The sequence below is a fragment of the Martes martes genome (assembly GCF_963455335.1).
Source record: "Martes martes genome assembly, chromosome: 9".
Taxonomy (NCBI): Eukaryota; Metazoa; Chordata; class Mammalia; order Carnivora; family Mustelidae; genus Martes; species Martes martes.
The window spans coordinates 60,110,604-60,133,850 of NC_137896.1; the positions used below are offsets into that span (position 1 = coordinate 60,110,604).

Here is a 23,247-nt window from a genome sequence, read left to right on the forward strand (position 1 = left end):
GCCCCTGCCCCCAGCTTCCAGGTCAGCTTATGTGAGGAGTGCTCAGCTAACATCAGGCCTATGGAGACATTCTCAACAGGTGCCACCGCCTGGGATACATCACTCTAGTGATGGCTGAGCAGCTGAGTTTCTCATTTTTTGTTTGTTTTGCCTTTGATTTTGCTTTCTAAATAATTTTCTTGTAGGCTGCACATCAAAAAGCATGGTGTTTCCTTATCACAAAAGTCCACAGGAAGTATTTGGAGGCAGGAGAGAAAAGAGTCAATAGACTGTTTAAACACTGACACCCATGGCTAGGGGAAACTTCAGAGGCTATGTGAGAGGTTTCTGTTGAACTTGTAGTCCCATCCCTCATGATTTCTGTTATTTCAGGAAGAGTCCGTCTCCAGGGCCTCCTGCTGAGATGATGTCAAGAGACGGTACTAATAATGCATGCCATCTTTCCTTTGGGGAGTTCCAAATTCTTTTTGTATATTTAGCCAGAGTCGAGAGTAGAGACTTCTGTTCTTTTCAAGGATAGCTGCCAAAAGGGAAAACCATCTTACTGAGCGATAAGAGAACCCTTTAGGAGGCAAATATGGGCACAACGATGGCGACCCATCACTTGCTGGGTGTTTTTTGTGGGCATTCTCCTAGGCTGGCCCTCCAGAAGAGTGCAGACAAGGGAGTGTAAGAGAAGGAAGTATTCCCATCCCCCGAGGTATCCGAGGGGGCTCCTGGGCTCCAGGTTTTCCTCAGGCTTCTTGCCTCTTCCTGCTCCCTCCAGTGTCCTCACCAAGAGATGATCTGTGGGTATTCTTCTTCCCTCTCTTGGACTAATTATGTGACACTGGAATGCCAGGACATTTGGGCCTTAATTTACTGGAAACCAGGAGGAAGGGGGAAAGCAGTAACCCCTTAGATTGTCTGCAATAACCTGGACATTGACTGACTGGCTCCCTTGTCATCCCCTTCAGGGAAGGAGAGGGTGGTTGGAAGCAGACATAGGTTGAGGGCCAGACTACGGTTGCCATTCGCAGTTCCACAGACTTTATGTTTTTTCTTAAATCAGTGTGATTATGTCATTTATGGGAATTATCGAAGTTCCTTCTGTTTATTTTCCAGTACCTTTTGCCAGGTCCAGAAGCAAATCTGACTTACTTCAAATCTGACTTTCCTTCCTACTTTGCTGTAGTGCTTCTCCATAGAGTTACCCTTGTGATTTTAAGGGAACTTGTCCTCACTGTACAGGGGCGCTTCCTGATCTTTGAAAGGTTTTAACATTCCCAACCTCAGGCAGTAAGAGCCAGTAGTGATCCCCCTCATGAATGCAAAATGAAGAAACACCTCTACTCAATTCCAGACACTCCTTGTCTTTAAAGTTCTGCTCAGATTTCAGTGGGAAGGATTCCCTAATGGATTCATTCATTTACTGTTTACTTTGGATATTTACCAAGCACCTGCTAACAATTCTAGGCACTGTTTGAGGTGCTACTGGTCCACCAACCATTAGTTGTCATTCAGACCTGCATCTTCTTTTTTTTTTTTTTTAAGATTTTATTTATTTATTTGTCAGAGAGAGAGAGAGAGCACTGGCAGACAGAGGCAGAGGGAGGCAGAGGGAGAAGCAGGCTCCCTGGCGAGCAAGGAGCTGGTTGTGGGACTCGATCCCAGGATGCTGGGATCATGACCTGAGCCAAAGGCAGCTGCTTAACCAACTGAGCCACCCAGGCGTCCCCAGACCTGCATCTTCTTAACACTGTCCTATCTTAACCTTTTCATTAACATGTTATTTCATAAGTGCCCTCAAGTCATCCCTGGATCTCCAGTGTGACTTCCTACCTAGGGATGAAGCTTCTCCAAGACAATGACTACTTACTGTGCTTTTGTTTTTGTCCCTCCTGGAGCCCAGCACCACTAGTCTCTACACAGTAGGAATTCAGTAAATGTTGGACTTACTGAACCAAGGACATGAAGCTCCCCACCCAAGGTGTATTTCATTTCTACAATAGGGTTGATGATGCTGATGTGTCATTTTCTTTTTCTAATATGAAGATTCTGTCTATTTTGTCTGCTGTCTAAATGGAATGAGGAATAGCATGGGAAGCATTTTGGTGTCCCTGGTAAGCAGTAAACTTAACATGTGTAACATACATGGATTTTATGCACTCTTTATTTCCTGGTGCATCCTGAGTAAGCCTTGGTCTTACAGGCCATGTTTTGATCCCCTCCCAATTATAACTTCTGAGACAGAGAACAGAGTGTGACCTTGGCCTTCTGAAGTGTCAGAATGCTCATTGACAGAAAGCCAATGTACAAAAATATAGAGAAGGCAGATAAAAAGTTATTACAAACCTGAGAGAATCTGATGGAGAAATAATGGCCTTTTTCCTTTTCTTTTTCTTAGTTTTGGTAGTAGGAAAAGTTTCAAAAACATACAAAAATGCCCAGAATAATATAATAATTCCCAGTGTGCTCATCACTTAGCTTCAACAGTTACCAACGCAAGGCCATATTGTTTCATTTATAAATGCCCACCCACTCTACCTTTCTTCCAAATGTAATGTTTTAAAGCAAACCCCAACATCATATAATTGTACCCATAAATATTTCAATATGGATCTCTAAAAGATTTTTTTAAAAGTCACCCCAGCGTCATTACTATGTCTTCAACAAATCAATAATCTCATAATATCATCACATTTCCAGTCGGCGTTCCAATTTCTAATTGCGGTAACTTTTTCGATAAATCTGAAAACTGAGTCAAAAATTACACTTTCATTGAGAAGGAAGCCACAAAGGAGCCAAGACAGATTTTTTTCTTACAGGAAAGTAGAATAAAACTGTGGGAAAACGATTTTGGAGAATAAAAGTGCAACAGCTCTGATCCTCTCCCCTGGTCTCCAGAGACTGGTCTAACCCCACCTGCCAAGTACTCCGTGCCTCCCCGTGCTCGCCCCCTGGTGGCAGGTGTCTGCTTCGGGGGAGGGGAGGGGCTTCTGTCAACTCTTCTGGAAACCTTCATTTAACATGATGGGGCTCTCTACTATGTTGCTAGTAGTTTAATATTTGGCCGCATGGCAAAAATGTGTGACCGGATTTTTTAAAGTGTTGATTGAGTACATAATTTAAAGTCAGAATATTAAATAAACATCTCTGCCCTTCCTTCCAGCAGGCAGCCCAGAGAACAGCTCTCCACGCTCTGTCTGACAGGTACATTTTGTCATTTTTATGAACTATAAATTGCTTTATGAAACATCGAGCCCTATTTATTGTGGCATATAATTCATAATCGGATTTTGTCCCTAAAGTATCTGTGAACTGGGATGTTAAACATTTTGCATGCTTGGATTTGTCATGCATGTGTGGAGTTTATTACTGCAAAAATCGCCTTGTTGTATTTCATAGAAAGTATGAAGAATCCCTTGTTGTGCAATGAAACAGGAGACAAGTAAACGTAGAGGAAAAGACCTGCATGGGGCAGTAAATTCTGAACTTTGGAATTGGTGGAGATCTAAACTCATATTTCAGCAATAATTGCTTCATTTATTTTGAGATGTTTTCTTCAGACTTTTTCCATACTATTTCACCAGGAGCTGTCTGTCTTTTGATGAAATTCTCTCTTGAAGTACTTCGTGAACATATCCCAGTTCATGGTCCCAAGTGCCTGACTTTTTACTCCTGGCTTTGGCTTGTGTTTTCGGACTTGTGTTATTGAACGAGATGTATAAACCTAATCAATAAACACACTCAAGCTGCATTTCACATCCTGCTCTGCCCAAAAGGCTGTGTGTGAAGAGAGCTGAACAGGGACATACAGAGTTCCTTTCAAGAACAGACCAGACCCTTTTTGTTTTGATTGGTTTTTGAGTTTTCATTTACTAAGATTGTGGTGTGTGTGTGTGTGTGTGTGTGTGTGTGTGTGTGTGTGTTTCTTAAAGAACTGTCAGGAGGTGAAGAGGAAGCCCCAGTTGCTGTCCACAAGGGAGGGTCTTGCGGTGTTAGAAGCAGCTGGAGATGTTCCCCTGGCTGGTCAGGATGTCAGCATTATCTAGCTAACTGTTACCACCTTCCTTTTCTTCTCAGTTCTTTTTTTTTTTTTTTTTTTTTTGAATGAACAATAATTGACTGTGTCAACTAGCTCAGTTCAGTGCTTCTCCAAGGCAAAACCTGTCACTTAGGCAAATTATCTGTGCGCATGGCTGAAAAGCATTTTCTCTGTGGTGTCAGGCTGAGTATGAGTATTTTTATTGCAGTTGAAAAAGCCTTCCCCATGCCAACCACACAAGCTTGTGTGCTCTGAGAGGGGCCGCCACATGATCTCCTGGAATTGCTTCTGGGATTTTCACAAAAGCTGACAACTATACTGCTTCTGAGTCTGTTGGTAGGAAGGACACTCTGGATCGAAACATTGAAAATCAGACACATTATTTCCTTTCCTCTACATATTTCTTTGACTAGTTAAGTAAGAGTTTCCTTCAACAAAATGCACTGAAAACCAAGTGAAGGCCCTTAGTTTACAATATTATGTTATTGCCAATGATTAGAAGATTTCTTTTGGAGGTATTGAAAATGTTGTAAAATTAGATCATGGTGATGGTTTCACAGCCCTCTGCTAAAAGCCATCAAATTGCACATTTTACATGGATGAGCTTTATGGTATATAAATGATATTTCAGTGAAGCTATATATATAGACACAAAACCTCATTATGACCTTTGGTAGAATGAATCAAAACCTACTTCAGGAAAATAGAGAATTCCTTTGAAGACATGGCTGCAAATACAAAGACCAGAACTAATGCATTCTAAGGCTGCTTCCCAAAAGATACCTGATTCTGTCCTGGATAGAAAACGTGCATGATTTTAATGATGAGCAGTACTATTCCCCTTGACTTTTTCTGATATTATATCTAAAACCCCTCGTCAAAACCAACAGTTAGTCCACTAGTAGTTAACATCTTAGCCCCTGTTGATTGTATCAGTGCTAACAGCAGAATACTATGAAAAAAGAAGTCCATTCCCAAGAAGTAGGTTCCCAATGTAATCTCTCTTCTTATGAGTTTCTCCATCTTTAAATGTAATAGAGCATTTCTCCCTTATGTCTAAAGGTTTTTCTGTTCAAATTTGGGGGAGTTTGGCTCATTTTAAAGTAATGAGTTGACTTCACTGTTCTAACAATGCAGTTGTGTATACCTTCTCTCTATTCTGTTTTCCATGAATTCAGAGCCACACAAGTAATTTCCAGAAGTGAGAAGTATCTGTAATCATTTGGAGATAGAATTTTAAATCCTTTTTTAAAATTAGGACTTAAAACACCTACTGAGTTCATGGGATTTATATTTTCTATTTTCTTAAATTAGGGAATGCTAACTTACCAAGTAATAGACATCATTTTCTAGCATATTACTTATTCTGTTGAGTAAACCAGTATTTTTTAGAAAATGATGAATGTGACTCTGGATCACACTACGGCATGTCTCGCCCAATATCTACCTGTCAGAGGAACCACCCCAGCACGGCAATGGGATTAAGCAAAAATTTCCTGGGGCGCCTGGGTGGCTCAGTGGGTTAAAGCCTCTGCCTTTGGCTCAGGTCATGATCCCAGGGTCCTGGGATCGAGTCCCGCATTGGGCTCTCTGCTCAGTGGGGAGCCTGCATCCTCCTCTCTCTCTCCGCCTGCCTCTCTGCCTACTTGTGATCTCTGTCTGTCAAATAAATAAATAAAATCTTTAAAAAAAAAAAATTTCCCCCAAGTCGTGACCTTCCTAAGGTAGATATCTTACCCTAGTATCTCTGGCTACTTGGAACAGGGTATGAATCTATTCTACATTCAATGACATAAACTATTCTGTTTTCCTGAACTGTTGTTTTCAGCCTGTTATCACTTCTTGCTATAAAATTCCATTATGATGAGGCAGCACTTTCATTTTGTCCTAGAAAGTGGCAGCACTTTTCAGACCTTAAAATGTACTTTCCTGAGTTCTGCAGTTGGACAGAATAGTCCATGTTGGCTCAGGCCCATGGACTTCTTCTTGTCTCTTGTCTTGCTAGTCTGTTCACATGTGAGCCCCTTTCACTTCCAGTTAGCCTTATAACCACCTTGAGTACCTGGTGAACACAAGGACATTTGATACAAGAGTAGAGCCATTTTGTTTCAAGATGTGAACTTGATGATGACCTTGGGGTCATTGGTAGGTATGAGCATACACTGAAGGAAGCCAGGGGCTGTTCTCTGCTTCCCTGTGAGAAAACCTGCATCCAAGTCTTAGAGACCTGACCCGATGAGACGAGTTATAAGAAAGAGGGTTGGCCTTTCCCTTTTCATTTTAATGGCAGGTAGAAATCTTGTCCCTTTGGGGTATCTGAGATAAGAGAATATCCAGATGTCTTTTGAAGGCCAATCTTATCTATCTTTTCATTTCTCTAGTTTCTTGGTTTAAATAGACATTCCAGCAGAAATCCAGTATCTGACAGTTAAGACTGTGCTTTAAAGATTTTTATTTATTTATTTGACAGACAGAGATCACAAGTAGGCAGAGAGGCAGGCAGAGAGAGAGGAGGAAGCAGGCTCCCCGCTGAGCAGAAAGCCCGATGTGGGGCTCGATCCCAGAACCCTGGGATCATGACCTGAGCCGAAGGCAGAGGCTTTAACCCCTGAGCCACCCAGGCGCCCCAAGACTGTGCTTTAAAGTTCTGTCCTTTACAGCAATCAGTGTACAACGTTGATAAATTAAAACTATGATATTTCTATTACCTAAATGTAAAAATCTTCTGTGGTCACCTCCCATGAAAACCTGTGGCCTTGTTCGGTTTTGCCTGAACAATGGGCTGAATTAATGGTTCCTCCAAAATAGCCAGAGTATTGAAGACTGGATCACACTAGGAAGGCAAATGTGGGCTTCAGCCCAGCTAGCTTGTGCCACCCTGCAGTGACAGGAAGCCTTGCATGAGGGTAGAATGGCACTGTTGTTCTTTCCTACTGCTGACTGTGGAATTTTTCATCTGTTTTATGCCTTTGAGTGTCAGCTGGCCTACCAGAGGCCCACTGATTCCCCAAATCATGAAAAAAGTAGGAGACCAGAGCAGGAAGAGGTGGCAGAATTCTCAAAAAGGTCAAACAAGCCAATTATAAGAAAACCTCAATCTACAAAGGATACTCTCTTTCTTACTTAGTCACTCCTTAGAATGTGCCTCCCAGGTGTTTTTTTTTTCTCCTTATGGATTATTGTACCAGGCAGGGTAGAGAGAGGCAGAGGAGAATAAGGATAAATGGGCACAAGGCTCATTTATAAAGGTGTGTCTTTGCTGTAGACTCGCTGCACTGTGAAAGCTGCCACATCGCCAGTAATGTGGAAAATATGCAAAGTGCTGTTCAGAGAAGGAAGGGTATGCGTGCAGCATATGAAGTGCCTCTGAATATGATTAACTTCGCCTCATAAGTAGTAAATAGTAGATAACTGTGATCAAAAAAGGGATTCGTGTGATTTATCAAGCTGAGCAACTGTGCATTTGCAGAGAAGCTGGAGGTCAATCTGGAAATCTAGGGCAAGAGGAGCACTAGGAAATTGCCAGGACTAAGAAGTTAATCATACCCTTGGACTGCTTCCATCTGTCTCCGAGCGACAGAGCTGCTGCAGAACGAGCAGGGATGCTTTATAGCAGGAGATCAGGAATTAATATTTTCTGTGAAACCTCAAGCATCATTTGCAGTAACTTGGGTTTTATAAAAATGGAGCATAATTTCATATGAATAAATCACATTTGGCTGGAAATAAGAGGAGCTGGGCGGGGGGGGGGGGACTGTGCCTGACTTAAAAAAAAAAAAAAAAAAAAAAGGAATGAGCAAGAAAGCCAACATGAAAACAGTTGTTGAAGCGATGGCACTTGGAGGGCACAAGTGGCCGTGTGGTTAAATTGTGCATATAATCATCTTCTGAAATGTCAGTGTGTGACTCCAGAAACGGCTACATTTTTATAGTCTTGGAGATGCATCACCAGACTGTAACCTGTCTGCCCATCTGGCAATATCTCAGGTCCAAGATCCATTTATATTGAAATCCAAACAACTGCCATTGATTGATTCACTTGTGCCACGAGCAGTTAGCGCATCCTGCGTGCTCAGCCAGGTGCAGAGCTGGGGCAGAGACACAGTGGTGAGCAGAAATGGCTGTGCACCTCTGCTCGGGGCTTTACCACATAGAGTGATGCTGGCTTTACAAAAAGAAGGGCCTCTTTGGGCTCATTCAAATATATCTCACCCATCAAATCTCCTCTTTCCATTAGGGAGAATGTAATGGAATTAAGGAAATGAGAAATAGACTAAAAGGAAGGGGTTTTCCTTCCACATGGGGCTGGTGTTTGTCCAAAGCCAGGACTGGAAATGGCCCCAGAGCAAGGGGAGGAGGATGGGGTGGTGCATCGGACCACAAAGTGAGGGGTTTGCATCCAGCTTCCTCTTCTGGACCCCTTCAGTCATGCAAAGGAAGCATGCTGGGGGTGGCCACCAGCATGGAAGTGTAACTTTCTGGGTAACATTTTACACAATGTCTCTAATGTCCTGAGAAGGGAGTCACAGTTACCATGTCCTACTAACAGTTGGTCTCTTCTCAAAGGTTCCAAAAAGGGGTGGGGGGTGCAGGACTTCTTAAGAAATTTTAAATTTCCAATTTTGAAGATGCTGCTAGCATGGCTTTCTAGAGGTTGTCTATCAACCCTGCCCTTGAGACCCACAGCATTGTCTCCAGTGCAAGGGACTCCTTACTTATACTGAAGTCTTTTTGGTATACCGTGTAAATTTAAAAGAGCTTTCGAGTTTAGAAGCACTATCACGTTGACTGTCTCATTTTGTGATCCTCACAACAACCTCATGAGCTAGGAAGCCCATTTTACAGAGAAGAAGACTGAGCCTGAGCTAGGTGATGTGACTCATCCAAGGTCACAAGGTAGGACATGGCAGAGCTGAGACTAAACTCCACATCCTCTGACTCCGAATGATTATGATTCATCCTCCACCACACAGCAACAAAGCAGAAGTGAATGGGGCCAGACGCCATGTTCTACATTCTAACAAATAGTTAACTCAGTCTGTACTAATATTTTGTTTCTACTAATAGTTCTAATAATCCTGATGTTTCTGGCTTGGTTATCTTTTTATCCCAAGCACCTAGCATAGCTCCTAGTGATTAGAAGACACAGGAAGTCACTTGAAGAATGAATGAAAACAATGAGCAAATAAGTGAATGAACTAGGACTGATGTTTTGTGGTTGAAAGATGACAGCTTTGGGCTGAAAGTAGAAAATACTTTCCTGAAACTGGCTATGTGCCACTGCAGCAGACCACCCAGGAGACCAAGGTTGATGGTCAGGGGCTCACCACTAACAGGTTAAAGCAGGTGTTCATACCTGTAAGATGCTACAGAATTGAGAAACACTATTAATTGCCACACAGATGAAGAGTGGGAAGAAATGGAATGATTAAAAAAATCAGTCCAGGGGTGTCTGGGTGGCTCAGTCTGTTTAGTGTCTGACTCAGTTTTGGCTCAGATTGTGAATTCAGGGTCGTGGGTTTGAGCCCCATGTCCATGGGGAGTATGCTTGAGATTCTCTTCCCCTCCCTTTTCCCCTCCCCCACTCGTTCTCAAATAAATAAATATTCTCAAATAAATAAATCTTTTAAAAAAAGTCCAAAAATAGGCAAGAAATTAGTGAATGGATAAAGTAGATGTGAACTACATAAATAGATAGACAGACAGCTATCACAGTGGAATATTATTCAGCCATAAAAATGAAACCTTGCCATTTGCAACAACATGGATGGAGTTTAGAGGGTATAATGCTAAGTGAAATAAGTCAGTCAGAGAAAGACAAATACCATATGATTTCACTCGCATGTGGAAATTAAGAAACAAAACAAACAAGCAAAAGGAAAGACAGAAAAGAGAGCGAGAGAGACTCTTAACAATAGAGAACAAACTGATGGTTACCAGAAGGGAGGATGGTAGAGGGATGGATGAAATAGGTGAGGGGGATTAAAGAGTGCAGTTGTCACGATGAACACAGGGTAGCGTATGGAAGTATTGAATCGCTATATTGTATACCTGAAATTAATATAACACTGTAGGTGAACTAACTGGCATTAAAAACTTGGGGAAAAGAAATTCAAAGCATTCAAATCATCTAGTGCAATTAAAGTAGAGTAAAATTAAACTAGAAATCAGTACCAGTGGAGTCACAGTGTCACAGATAGGGGGCGAGACCAGATGCCCTCCGGCCCCTCACTATCTCCCCACCCCTCTCTTCATTTCTGTGATTCATACCACGGCCACGACTTAGGGTTCTCTCCCATAATGTCTCTGTGAGTGATTCCTGCTCCTTTTCTTCCTTCATTCGTTTGAAGTGTGTCTACACTACTGAGCCCTTGCAGCGGGAAAGGCATTATGCGGTCTCTGTGGGAGACACAGAAATTCTTTACCCATGGATCCCAGCCTCCAGGAGCTTACAAGGTGGTGGAAGAATCTTAGGCATCCGTGTAACTGCTGTGCACATTAAATGTCGCCATGTGCACACCTGGCCATAGGTCTTCCTAGCACAGCAGTCATCTGGCGGTGCTACGCTCTGCCCTTCCTGGACAGTACTTCATTTACTCCTCACAATAACCCTCTCAGCCAGAAAGGAGGGATTCAGCAGAAGGGCCTTGAGGAGATGACATTTTCAATGGAGTTTTAGTTCATTTCATTTCCCAAATACTCTCCCTAAAATCCTAGTGAACCAGGTGACCAGAGACACATCACTTACCTGAAGTCTTACAGACATAAAGCCTCAGGGTGGTCTGATTCTGATTGATGATGCTCTTAGCTGCTTCTGTCATCGCCTTTGCCCCCCCCCCATCAATATATGAAGAAATCAAAGCCACTGGAGGGGTGCAATGAGGCCCTGAAGTACTCTCCGAGCAGAGGAGAGGAGCGGCGGTGGGGGAGGTGTTGGGAATAGCATATAAAGGATGGGTAGGAGTGCCTGGGTGGCTCAGTGGGTTAAGCCTCTGCCTTCAGCTCAGGTCCTGATCTCAGAGTTCTGGGATCGAGCCCTGCATGGGGCTCTCTGCTCAGCGGGTGAGCCTGTTTCCCCCCTTCTCTCTCTGCCTGCCTCTCTGCCTACTTGTGGTCTCTCTCTCTGTCAAATAAATAAATAAAATCTTTAAAAAATAAAACAATAAAGGATGGGTAGCATCACCAGACCCAGGAGGGGAGAAAGGAAGTAGGGACCTTCTCCACAGAATGAACTGCCTTGGTCTGAGCAAGCAAGGCAGTGGGAGTGAACCAGGAGCTGCAGGCCCCTCGTTCTGCTGGGGTATAGATGTCTAAAGGGAAAGGGGTCTGAAAGCCAGCTCCAGACAGCCACTGGTGCAAGGGGTGGGGTCACCTTTTACTACACAGTGTTCCCTTCAGAAGTAGGATTGAGTGTCATCTTCCATGGAAACCTTAAATAACCAACACCTTTTCCATCAGCACCTCATGTAATTGTGGACAGAGGCCTGCTTCCATCCTTTGCTCACCTTCTTTATTTATGTCTGGTCTTGACAGCGGATGGGAGAATAGGAAGCCCATCTTAAGTATCAGGTAGTACTTTATACAAAAGGAGTACTCAGTAAGACTTTCTCAGTGCCTTTCAAACAATAAAGGCCAAGAATTCAAATTAGGCCCTCTTATCACTGCTCTCTGGAAAAAAGTACCAAACCTCTGGCCTGGCCCTCCCTAACCTCTCCTCATTATGCAGGAAGGATGGGATTTTGAATCCTTGAACTTGGGCTAGAGTGTACTTCATGCAAGCTATTTACCCATTTGTGTCTGAACTTCCTCAGTTGCATAAACGGGCTGATAGTAATGCCGTCCTTGTTAGGTTTATGTCCAGATTAAATGAGGTGATAAATGGAAAAAGTGCTCTGTTAATCTGTCCATATGAGAGTAATTACTCTGTTACACCACTAAGAAGAGTCACTCATCAAGATACCATGAGATACTCTCTGATTTAAGTCCTACCAAGAGGCCTAAAAGCCGGGGGAGGAAAATATTACAGTATGGATTAAATATATGAAACTCTTAATAGCAGTAGTGTGGATCATTGATGTTATAGAAAAATAAACATCAACAAATCCCAAGATCTATGCATTACTGTTGCTTATACCATTCCTATTTTGTAATATATTCTAATCTACCCTGTTCTCCCCTAAAAGCCAATTTGTGGGTCTGTGGGTCCTAGATGAGGCTCTGGGCTGTCTCTACCACATCATTTTCCTACTTCGGTCACATAGAAAAGTCAATCTGGGTCAATTTCTGACACCTTTTTTGGCAGGTCTCCAAAGAATTGATCTCATTAATTGTTTCAAAGTAAATAATCCGTATTTCAAAAGCAAACAGTGATTCTTAGATAACTGTGAGGATCCCTGGTAGAGATCTGTTGAGGGGGACCTTGCAGAGGGAGAAAAATTGCTAAGTCTTTGAGCCAGTACTCTCCTAACAGGGCCCAACGGTACTCATATATAGTCACAAAAGTGGACCCCCTTGGCCTTATCGCTTCTTCTGGAGAGGCCGTGTAAGCATCCCCCACCGCCCTTGGGTGGCTGTTAGCTCAATTGACTGCGTTAACAATGTGAGCAAATGCAGACTGTCGGGTCTAAAACTCAGCTTTTAAAAAGCCCCCCTAGTACTAATTTCCACAATAAAACTGAATGGCTCCAGAGAAGCCATTGAGTTCTATCAGGTAAATAACACACATTTTAAAAGGTCCCAAACATGTATTTTACACAATAGAACAGAGCAGCCTGGAAGAAACTGTTATAGTCTTTTGAGTAAATAAACAATGAATTATATGAAGCCACTAATTGCTCTTTAAAATGGTCTAGTGGGTCTGGGGACACCTGAGGGTTAGTGGGGATCTGCTTCCTCATGTTTGCACGTGGGGATGCCATAGGAGGGGCTTCTGAGTGAAAGTGAGTGCCTGTGAGCCCACAATAACGAATGCAAGTTTCTTAAGAGTGTGTGGTCTCTTTAAAAAAGACTGTTAGTGGTGATAGTCACACAACCATGTGACTATACATAATGAACCGTACACCTGAAAATGGTTAAAATGATAAATTCCATGTTACATATATTTTACCACGATTTAAAAAGTTAAAAAAAGAAAGATAGAAATGAACATATGTACTAATACACCAAGCTCTTCAGGATGTTGCCCTTTCTCACATGTCTCTGGTCAGAAGTACTGCTCTCTGCTCTCCGTCCTCGGTTTGAGGTGCTGGAGTTCTAGTCTGGAGATTCTTTCCTTCCTTGTCTGCTAGCAGGAAAAGCCTCTCGCAGGCGCGCCTGGTCCCCGGCGGTGAGGAGACCCGCCATTCCATCCCTGCTCCTGCAGCCAGGGGGAGATCAGTGATTACCCAAGAGCACAGCTAATCATCCACACTACCTGAGTTAATGAGCCTCAGGAAGGGGGGATCAGAAGAACCAGACACCCATAGAAGGCGTCACCTAATTATTATTACCATAATTTAAATTACCAGCTTTGACCCATTGCCATCCACACTGTGTTCCCCTCTTCTGGACTCATTCTCTCAGACTAAATTGATAAAGTTATGAAGGCAGAATATTTAAATAGCAGAACTCTAAGTTATTTTTATGAAGGTCTTTGTCACCATGTCATATTCCTTTGAACACCATATAGCTTTCACTTCTAGGCCAAGAACAATGATATAGCATACACTTGTTAATTTAATTTTTTAATGCATCCAAAAAAGTTATCTACGTACTCAATACACAGGACATCTCAAAGTTAGCATTAAAGAAATAAAACTCTGGTGAAATTAGCATAGTTTTCAATATATGTTACTGCTATCTACTCTTTTTCTTTTTTAACTGAAATACAGTTGCCACACACCTAGTTACATCAGTTTCAGGTTATACAACATAGTGATTCAACAAGTCTGTTCATTCTGCAATACTTTACCACAGGGGTAGCTACTGTTTGTGGCCATACAACACTATTAAAATACCATTGACTATTCCCTAGGTTGTCTCTTTCATCCCTGTGACTTATTCCTTCCATAATTGGAAGACTATACCTCCCACTCCCCTTTAGCCATTTTTTACATCCTCCCACCCCCCTTCTCTCTGGCAACCATCAGTTTGTTCTCTGTATTTATTGGTCTGATTTTGCTTTTTGTTTGTCTGTTTATTCATTTATTTTTCAGATCCTACATGTAAGTGAAATCATATGATGTGTCTTTTCTCTGTAAGTGAAATCATATGATGTGTCTTTTCTCTGATTTTTTTCACCTAGCATAATACCCTTTTCTTTTTTAAAGATTTTATTTATTTATTTGACAGAGAGAGAGTCAGGGAAAGAGGGAACGTAAGCAGGGGGAGTGTGAGAGGGAGAAGTAGGCTTCCCACTGAGCAGGGAGCCTGATGCAGAGCTCGATCCCAGGACCTCGGCATTGTGATCTGGGCCGAAGGCAGACACTTAACAACCGAGCCACCCAGGCACTCCGCATAATACCCTCAAGGTCCATCCATGTTGTTGCAAAAGGCAAGATCTCATTCTTTTTTATGGCTGAGCAATATTACATTGTGTATATATACCACATCTTCTTTATCCATCCATCTATTGATGGACACATAGATTGCTTCCATATTTTAACTCTTATAAATAATGCTATGGTAAACATAGGGGGGCATATATCTTTTCCTTTGGGTAAATATAGAATTACTGGACCATAAGTTATTTCTATTTTTATTTTTTTTAGAACTTTCATACTGTTTTCCACAGTGACTACACCAATTTACATTTCCACCAACAGTGCACAAAACGCAATCTTTGCCAGTGCTTTTTTTTTGTATTTTTTATTCTTGCCATTCTGACAGATACGATGTGATATTTCTTTTTTTTTCTTCTTTTTTTAATTTTTTATTTCTTTTCAGCGTAACAGTATTCATTGTTTTTGTACCACACCCAGTGCTCCATGCAATCTGTGCCCTCCCTAATACCCACCACCTGGTTCCCCCAACCTCCCACCCCCCACCCCTTCAAAACCCTCAGGTTGTTTTTCAGAGTCCATAGTCTCTCATGGTTCATGAGGTGATATTTCATTATGGTTTTGACTTGCATTTCCTTGATGATGAGTGATGCTGAGCATCTTTCTATGTGTCTGCTGACCCTTTGTGAGTCTTCTTTTGAAAATGTCTATTCAGGTCCTCTGCCTATTTTTTAAATAGGTTATTTGGGGTTTGTTGGTGTTGAGTTGTAGAAGTCCTTTATATATGTTGGATATTAATTCATTATCAGATATGTCATTTGCAAATATCTTCTCCCATTCAGTAGGTTGCCTTTTAATTCTGATGATGGTTTGCAACGCAAAAGCTTTTTATTTTTGTGTAGTCCCAATAGTTTATTTTTGCTTTCTGTCTACTCCCTTTTAAAAATATGTATTTCTGAGGTAGAATTACACATACACCCTCTTGAATAGCTAGTTTTCATTAGGCTCTTGCTCTTCAGTCCTACACTGAATATGTTGATGGTTAGTTCACTAGTCGTCAGTTCTTTTAAAATGTTTAAACTGATTACACAGGAAGAAACAATCTGTAGTTACCCCCACACACACCTTTATTCATTTTATGTATTCACCATTCTCACTGACCCAGATCTGGGAAACTGAACTGAACGTAAAAGAAACCCAAGAGCAACAAGTAGTATATCTTACCAGGGGCGGGGGGTGGGGGGGAGGAAAAAGAAGGTTCAAAAAGATAAAGTACATTTTAGTACACATTTATTATTTCTTAACACCCTGAATACCACTGTCTTTAGATATTTCACCTATGTCTATGCCTTTATTAAGTGGAGAGCCAGTTGGAGAAACATTTGTGGTAGGTGGATAGTTTTAAAGCCAATAGATACATGGGGGCGGGGAGGGTGTTTTATTTTGTTTTGTTTTGTTTAAAACCAAACTACTTAGCCACTTTTTTTAAAATTTTTTTTAAGATTTTATTTATTTATTTGTGTGACAGAGAGATCACAAGTAGGTAGAGAGGCAGGCAGAGAGAGAGGAAGGGAAGCAGGCTCCCTGCTGAGCAGAGAGCCTGATGCGGGGCTCGATCCCAGGACCCTGGGATCATGACCTGAGCCGAAGGCAGAGGCTTTAACCCAGTGAGCCACCCAGGTGCCCCTACTTAGCCACTTTTAATGGAAGTTTATTTAAATTATGATACCACCAATATTTTTGTTTTTTGTTTTTGTTAAATCTCCTTTTAGTGGAGAAAACTAGCCAAAAGCCAGGAGTCTTCCTTCTCTGCTTTAAGAGCCTTTGGGCCAACACCTCCCACCCATCCAGTCCCCCAGTAAATTCCCTCCCAGACAGTCCCACCCTGGCATTTCACTCTAGACTCACAGAGCCAGCTGGAACAAGCTACCCCTCCAGCTGCTAACTCTGGGCACAGGCCTGGCCCTCCTCCCTTCTCCTCCATTCCCCAGTCGGCCTCCCTGTGACCCACTCCTCTGACTGCCCTCCCAGAGGCAGCCTTGGGCCAGCACTGGCCGAGCCGCCTGGCTGATGTTTAATGATTATGTTTTGGAGCCCGATGAGCTCCCCTGCTGCTGTTGAAAGGTTAATGTGCTCCCCATCAGCTGGAGCAGCCTGACCTTTCCTGACTTCATCCAGTTCCTTTCCCCGTGCTGGCTCCCAGGCAAGTGACTGGCAGGCCAGCTGCTATACCATATCCTCCCAACAGCCAGAGAGTGCAGCACCCATCTCTGCCTTTGACAGCCAGCATCAGAGCCTGGCCATCTGCACCCATTATTCTGACACCCATCGGAGCTGCTGAATTGAGTAGATTGCCCCACTGTGCCTGCTCCTTCTGTGATTCTCTGTGGCCTTGGGTGTGAGTTTTCATGCTGCCCTCTTCCTATTGCCCCTTTCTTCCTGAAAGTCTGTGTTCAGTATGTCCATGCTCAGTGTTGAAACCAAAGCAACTACTTATGTAGGGACAGTGTATGGCCCCTTTTCCATTTCACAAACCAGTTCTGCCTGCTCACTGGCCCTGATCCAATTCATTGGACAGGACCTCCATGAAGCCTAGCCCAGCCCAATAGTCTGTAGGCCCAGCAGCTCCCCAGGGGCTTCCCTGTGGCCCCATTTGCCCTGTTCACAACCAGTGAGTCAGAGGGCCACTTGAGGCCACAGTTCCTCATCTTACAGTGGAGACAGTAACCCCTATTCAGCTAGCCAGTCCCGGCGCTGGGAGGGAAGAAGGAAAATGATGTGTGTGAAGGCATGAATGTTACCCAAGCACAGAGAATTAAGGTATTTATTAGTTTGCTGAGGGAATATGTGAATATTTTCTTTGAGTCATTGCCCCAGCCACTGAGCTGTTTAGTGTAGTTCTAAAAGGACGGTAGGTGTGGGCCTTTGCTATTGTTGGAAGGTGAGCACAGCGTTGAATGATAACCCACCCCTCCCTGGCAAAGGCATGTGGTCATTGGGACATCATGTTATCCTCTTTCCTCTTGGAGTGCCTTGCTGCTGCCGCGAGCCCTGTACTCGGGCTTGATGTCTTTATTCCATTTCATCCCCACAACAAGCTCTGCGGGAGGCACCACTGTCCCCATTTTACACATGGGGAAACTGATGCCTAGAGGGATGAGTCACTTGCCTAAGGTTGAGAAAGGAGTAGAATCTGGCCGGAGCCCAGATTTTCAGTTGGCAGTGTGGCCTTGTGCAGGGCCGGCCTGGCACACTGAGCTGGTGACAAAGGCATGTTGCTCTGGTCACCTAAGGGCCTCATCCTTGCTCCACCCCCACTGCATCCCCTTAAAAAGGCAATCACACCTGCCACAAACTTGTGTTCACAGCACAGGCTTGAGTGCTACACACCAGACCAAGGGCTGCTCTTGCCCTTGTCCATATGTCAGAGCATCAGAACATAGGCGCATTTAAGCAGAGCGAGCTGTGTGTTGGTGCCATGTTTGAGCACAGAACAGGAAGGAACATGCATCCCTGCAAGTTTCCGCTAGGGGCTGACTGGATGGCACATACCTCATCAGCTTTTGTTCTCTCCAAGAAAGTAGTTCTAGGGATTTTAGCCCTCCTTCTGTGCTCTGCACTTAAAACAGAAGATGACAAAAAACTTGAAAAGTGCCCCGGTCGTGCTCAGATTTATATGATGAGGAAAGGAGAGTCAAGCCAACATTATTTCCTAAGATTCTATTTCTTGAGTATTTTTTTTCCTTCCAGCTAGCTGGAGAGATACTAGTTATTCACTAACATTTCTAAATGAAGGCCAAATTTTGCTCACAGCTCTACAGTGATTCTGTACCCCATGGGTCTTAAACGTGAACCCAACCCATGTATGTTCCTGTGGGCACTAGTCATCAGTTATCCCCATTTCCTTGCCTGGGTCACAGGAAGTGAAACTCCGGGCTGTGGATACCACACAGACTTTCTAGATATCAGAAGTTCTGGAACAGTAGGGGTTCAACTGGCATGATTCCTCCTGTCCCAGTCAAGCCCTGGCTATGTCACAGACTCACTGTGTCACTCCAAGCACAGAAATATTACTTCTCCCATACCTGCACACACGTGGTTTCTTCTGCCTGGAACAGTTTTCCTCCCCTCTACCCCCTCCTCCCCTCTGACTTGCCTGGTCTACCCCTACCCTAATACCAGGTCACAGCTTAAACATCCTGTACCCCATTAGGCCTTACCCCCTTTTGTCATCTGTTGTGAAGTGGTAATGTTTGCTCTATCTGCCTCAAAGCATTTGTCAGTCCTTATGGGGTTATTTTTTGCAAAAGAGCTATGTAAAATAAAAACTTATTACAAATAGTACATATTTTTAGTAAAACAGCCACTTGGAAGAATGGAAGGATGGGAAAGGAAGGAAAGAAGGAATAAGGAAGGGAGAGAGGGAGAAACTTGAATTGTTTCTACCACCCTTGATGAGTAAAGAAAGGCAAAGTAAAAAACGATACATTCCATCCATTACACTTAACACTTTACCCCCAACCTAAGGATGGCTTCCAACTTTCCTCCAACAGTAATTAATAAAATAAGTTATACAATGGCAAAGGGTAGTAAATATTATACTATAAAAGCCATTACTGAAGAGGCAATTTTATTTTATTTTATTTATCAGAATTTTATTTTATTTTATTTATCAGAATTATTTTGTTTCCATGAGACTCCAGCTTATTTAAAATCCTGCCTCCACAGAGCCTCCTTGAGCTTCCAAAACTGTCACCACCTTGGCTACCCAAAGGCAATCTGCCAGATGTTTTTCTGCCTTTATGTTAGTGAGAAACTTGGGGAATCCAAGCAGACAGGTAGCTGGGTAGATTATAGGCAGGAACTGAGTCCTCTCAGAAGACTGTTGTGCTACTCTACAACAAAAGCTTGCATTCTGGGCTTCTGGACCAGTAGATCTGGGGCCACAGAAGTGACATTTCCCATGTGATTCCCTAGGCTGATTATAGCTGCAGTGAGCTTACATCCCAATGATCACCCATGCCCCGTTATAATTTCACATAGTGCCTCCTTTACTCTTAGAAGTGTTCTGGTTTAAACCACAAGAAGATATCACCTCACACCCATTCACATGGCTACTAGCAAGAAAATAAAAAATGAAATAACAGAAAATAAGTGTTGGCAAGGATGTGGAGAAATTGGAACCCTCGTGCACAGTTGGTGGGAATTCTAAAATGGTATAGCCACTGTAAGAAAAAATAGGCAGTTCTTCAGAAAATTAAAAATAGAATTACCATATGGTCCAGCAATTCCACTTTTGGATATTACCCCAAAGAGTTGAAAGCATGGTCTTGAAGAGATATTTGCACATCATTATTCACAATGGCCAAGAGATGGAAGCAACCCATAGATGGATGAGTGGATAAACAAAATGTTGTCTATACCTGCCCTAGGATAGATTCTGATTTAAAAAGGAAGGAAATGCTGACATGAGCTGTATAATATATTTTGAGGACACATGCTAAGTGAAATAAGCCAGCCCCCAAAAGGTAAATACTGTGTAATTCCACTTATATGGGTTATCTAGAGTAGTTGAATTCAGACAGAAAGTAGAAGGGTGGTTGTCAGAGGCCAAGAGAAGGGGAGAATGGGAAATTAGTGTTTACAGAGTTTGCTTTGTAACATGAAAAGAGTTTTGGGGCTGGATGGTGGTAATGGTACAAAACAATATGATACAGTTAATGCTACTAAGCTGTACACTTAAACAGGGCACCTGGGTGGCTCAGTCAGTTAAGCATCCCAACTCTTGATTTCAGTTCAGGTCATGATCTCAGGGCCATGAGATTGAGCCCCACATCAGCTCCATACTCAGCAGGGGGTCTACTTAAGATTCTCTCTCCCTCTCCCTCTGCCCCTCCTGTGCACACATTCTCTCTCTCTCTTAGAAAAAAAAAAATCGTTAAGATTTATGTTATGTGTATTTTAACACAATTTTTTAAGTGTCCTGTTTTAGACCAAAATTTTTTGGCCACCCTAATTATAAATAATCCTGAATTCACATCATTCAGTGTTACGCCAAGAAACATTTTCAGTGTAAGCTTTTTATTTCCGACTGCAGAGTAGAAGGCTCTTATGAAGGACTCTAACCTCTCAGCAGGCAGATGGGGAGAAGTTTGAAGGACATCTATTTGGGTTGGGTGGCGTGATTCATGGCGGTTGACATGAGCATCAGGCCACCAGTACAGGGAAGTCCAGCTTATTCCTTTCACTACATGGAGCTGGGGTTCTCTGAGAAAGACAGGGTCCTTGCAGTTTATAGAGTGCTTGTCCCAGGGCTGAGGCAGGCCACTCGGAGTCCACGAGCTAGAACCCCCATTGAGCTTTCACCACTGGACTGAGCCCCCTTCCCTGTTCTGCTCAGGCCAGCTTTTCTGCAACAGCCCATAGCACTTGGGTCTAACAGACTTAGCTAGTAGCTACCTCCTCCTGACAGGCCTCTCTGCCCTTTGCCCTCAGAACCCCGTGTTCTCTAATTGGTCAGCTCTTTCATGAAGTGAGCCCAGGACATGCCAGGCCTCTCTCTTTTCTCCAAGGTGTGTGACCTCATAGCTGTGTGAAAGTGCCCCTGTCGATTCTCCCCAGGACAGTGATCCTTTCTCCATAGGCCTCATCTCCTTCATCAGCTGATAAACTTCCAGAGGGCAGTGTGAAGATGGGGTCATAAAGTCTCCTCATTTCTGTGACAGGTGTTCAGGAGCTATTGCAGACTTTATTTTCTGTTCTCTAACATGATTGCCATGACTTTAGTTAGTATTTAACTTTGCTGGCTGACCTTTCCCCCTTTTCAAGCTTCATACAATGTACCCAATCAGGCTTCCAATGTTATTTTTTTCTCTGAACTTTCTGATGAAGATCCTCTGTTGGAAGTCTTTTTTTTTTTTTTTAAGATGTTATCTATTTATTTATTTGACAGAGAGAGAGAGCACGCACGCACAAGCAGGGGAAAGTGGCTGACAGAAGGAGAGGGAGAAGCAGGCTCTCCTCTGAGCAGGGAGCCTGATGTGGGACTTGATGCCAGGGCCCTGGGATTGTGACCCAAGCCAAAGGCAGACACTTAACGGACCGAGCCATCCAGGCACCCCTTTTTTGGGAATTCTTAATGCTAAAACCCTGGTAGAGGCAGAGCTCCTAAAAGAAATGCAAGTCTTCATGAGCTCTTGCTTCTGTGATGGTTGCATTTCTGAGGGGGTTGGGTCACTCGCACCAGAGGCAGCCCCCAAAGAGGAGTCAAGAGTGAAACCTGGGGCCTGAAGTCAACCTTGTCTCTCTCTCCATCCTACCAGCTGTTCTAAATAGGGTAAGCAGCATCTAGTACAGTAGGAAAATCTAAATAACAGGGTCTAAAGGAGGATTGCTTTCCAGAGGAATTTTCTACCTTTTATGTATTATGAAAATAAAACTGGCAACAACAACAAACATGAGCCTGGGACATAGTCTCTAGGTTTGCAGACGCCACTATCTTTCAGTGAAACACCCCAGGGAGGGTATGTCTTATTAACTCCCAGCATTATGACCAAGCCTGCTCTGTTGAATAAAATATCCTTCCAATATTCTGTTGTCTATAGGCAGTAACACACAGTTTAGGATGGTGGAGTGTGGCTAGTCTGGATACACTAAAGATCCTTCAGTGTTGACATTCTCCGCACCTGCCCTGGAAGGCAATTCCGTTTATCTCTTTTTCTAGAAACTCTAATCTCTTCATATGGCCGCTTTAGGATTCTCAACTAGCTGGCGAGTGTTGCATTCGCGGAGATACAAACAAGTTTGCTTATACCAAGAAAATGGTCACATAAGGCTCACTTTTCATCGTCTCCGCTCATTCAGAAATATTAAAGGCAGTATTTTAACCCTGCATTTTGTGACTTTGAAATAGACTCATGATATTTTATTACCCCTTTATTTCATCATCTAACAGTTCTTCTATTACAATGTCTGTTGTATTACACCACTCTTAAAATACAGCCTTGGCAACCTGCAATATGAATTCTCAGGTCTCCAGACTTCCAGATCTGTGATTAGTTGCAATTAATCCTCTCACGTGTCATTCTATCTAGCATCCTGTCAAGAACCCAGAAGGGACTTTGCAAACTTTCAAGCAGGAAATCCCTGCACACTACTTAATGGTGGTGCTGTTTGCCAGGTGTCATGCAAATTTAAATAAGTCATCCGCAAACTTTCCAGGAGCATCTTCTTAGTGCTTGGCACCAGACATTTTCATGTTGGATAAATAAGAAAGATCACAAACCTAAGATTGCTAGGTTTAACAAATAAAAATACAGGAACAATGAATAATTCTTTAATATAACTATGTCCCTCATATTGCATATTATTCATTGGCTGTCTGAAATTCAAATTTCATTTGATGTAGCAACCCTACAGAAACCAAAGTTTGGCCAAAAGACCATTGTGAAAAGAAATGTCCTATAAAAGTATTTTATCTTTGTTGGCAATCACATAAGAAAATGCCAAGATCTTGGAAGACCATCTCTATACAAACTGTGGATATAGCTTAAATCACAATTCTATCCTGCTCTTCAGGAGAGCTTCCTTGAAGACGGATTTTCTCTTTTCAGTAGAATAAGCCTCTTCCTGCTGAAAGCGGTGCACCTTGGTTCCTCTTGATTTTCCACACGTATGTTTGTGTGTGTGTGTGTGTGTGTGTGTGTGTGTGTGGAGTGAGGGCCATACTTGCCGCAAATGTTG

At 42.9% G+C, this 23,247-nt stretch overlaps 1 protein-coding gene across 1 annotated transcript in view; it reads left to right on the top strand.

Moving 5' to 3' along the window:
• AFF3 (ALF transcription elongation factor 3) overlaps positions 1-23,247 on the top strand; it is a 534,056-nt gene that overhangs the window by 438,051 nt on the left and 72,758 nt on the right. Inside the window, exon 12 of the mRNA XM_080814081.1 lies at positions 3,152-3,192. Coding sequence (XP_080670207.1) covers positions 3,152-3,192 — 41 coding nt within the window. The remainder of the gene's footprint in view (positions 1-3,151; positions 3,193-23,247) is intronic.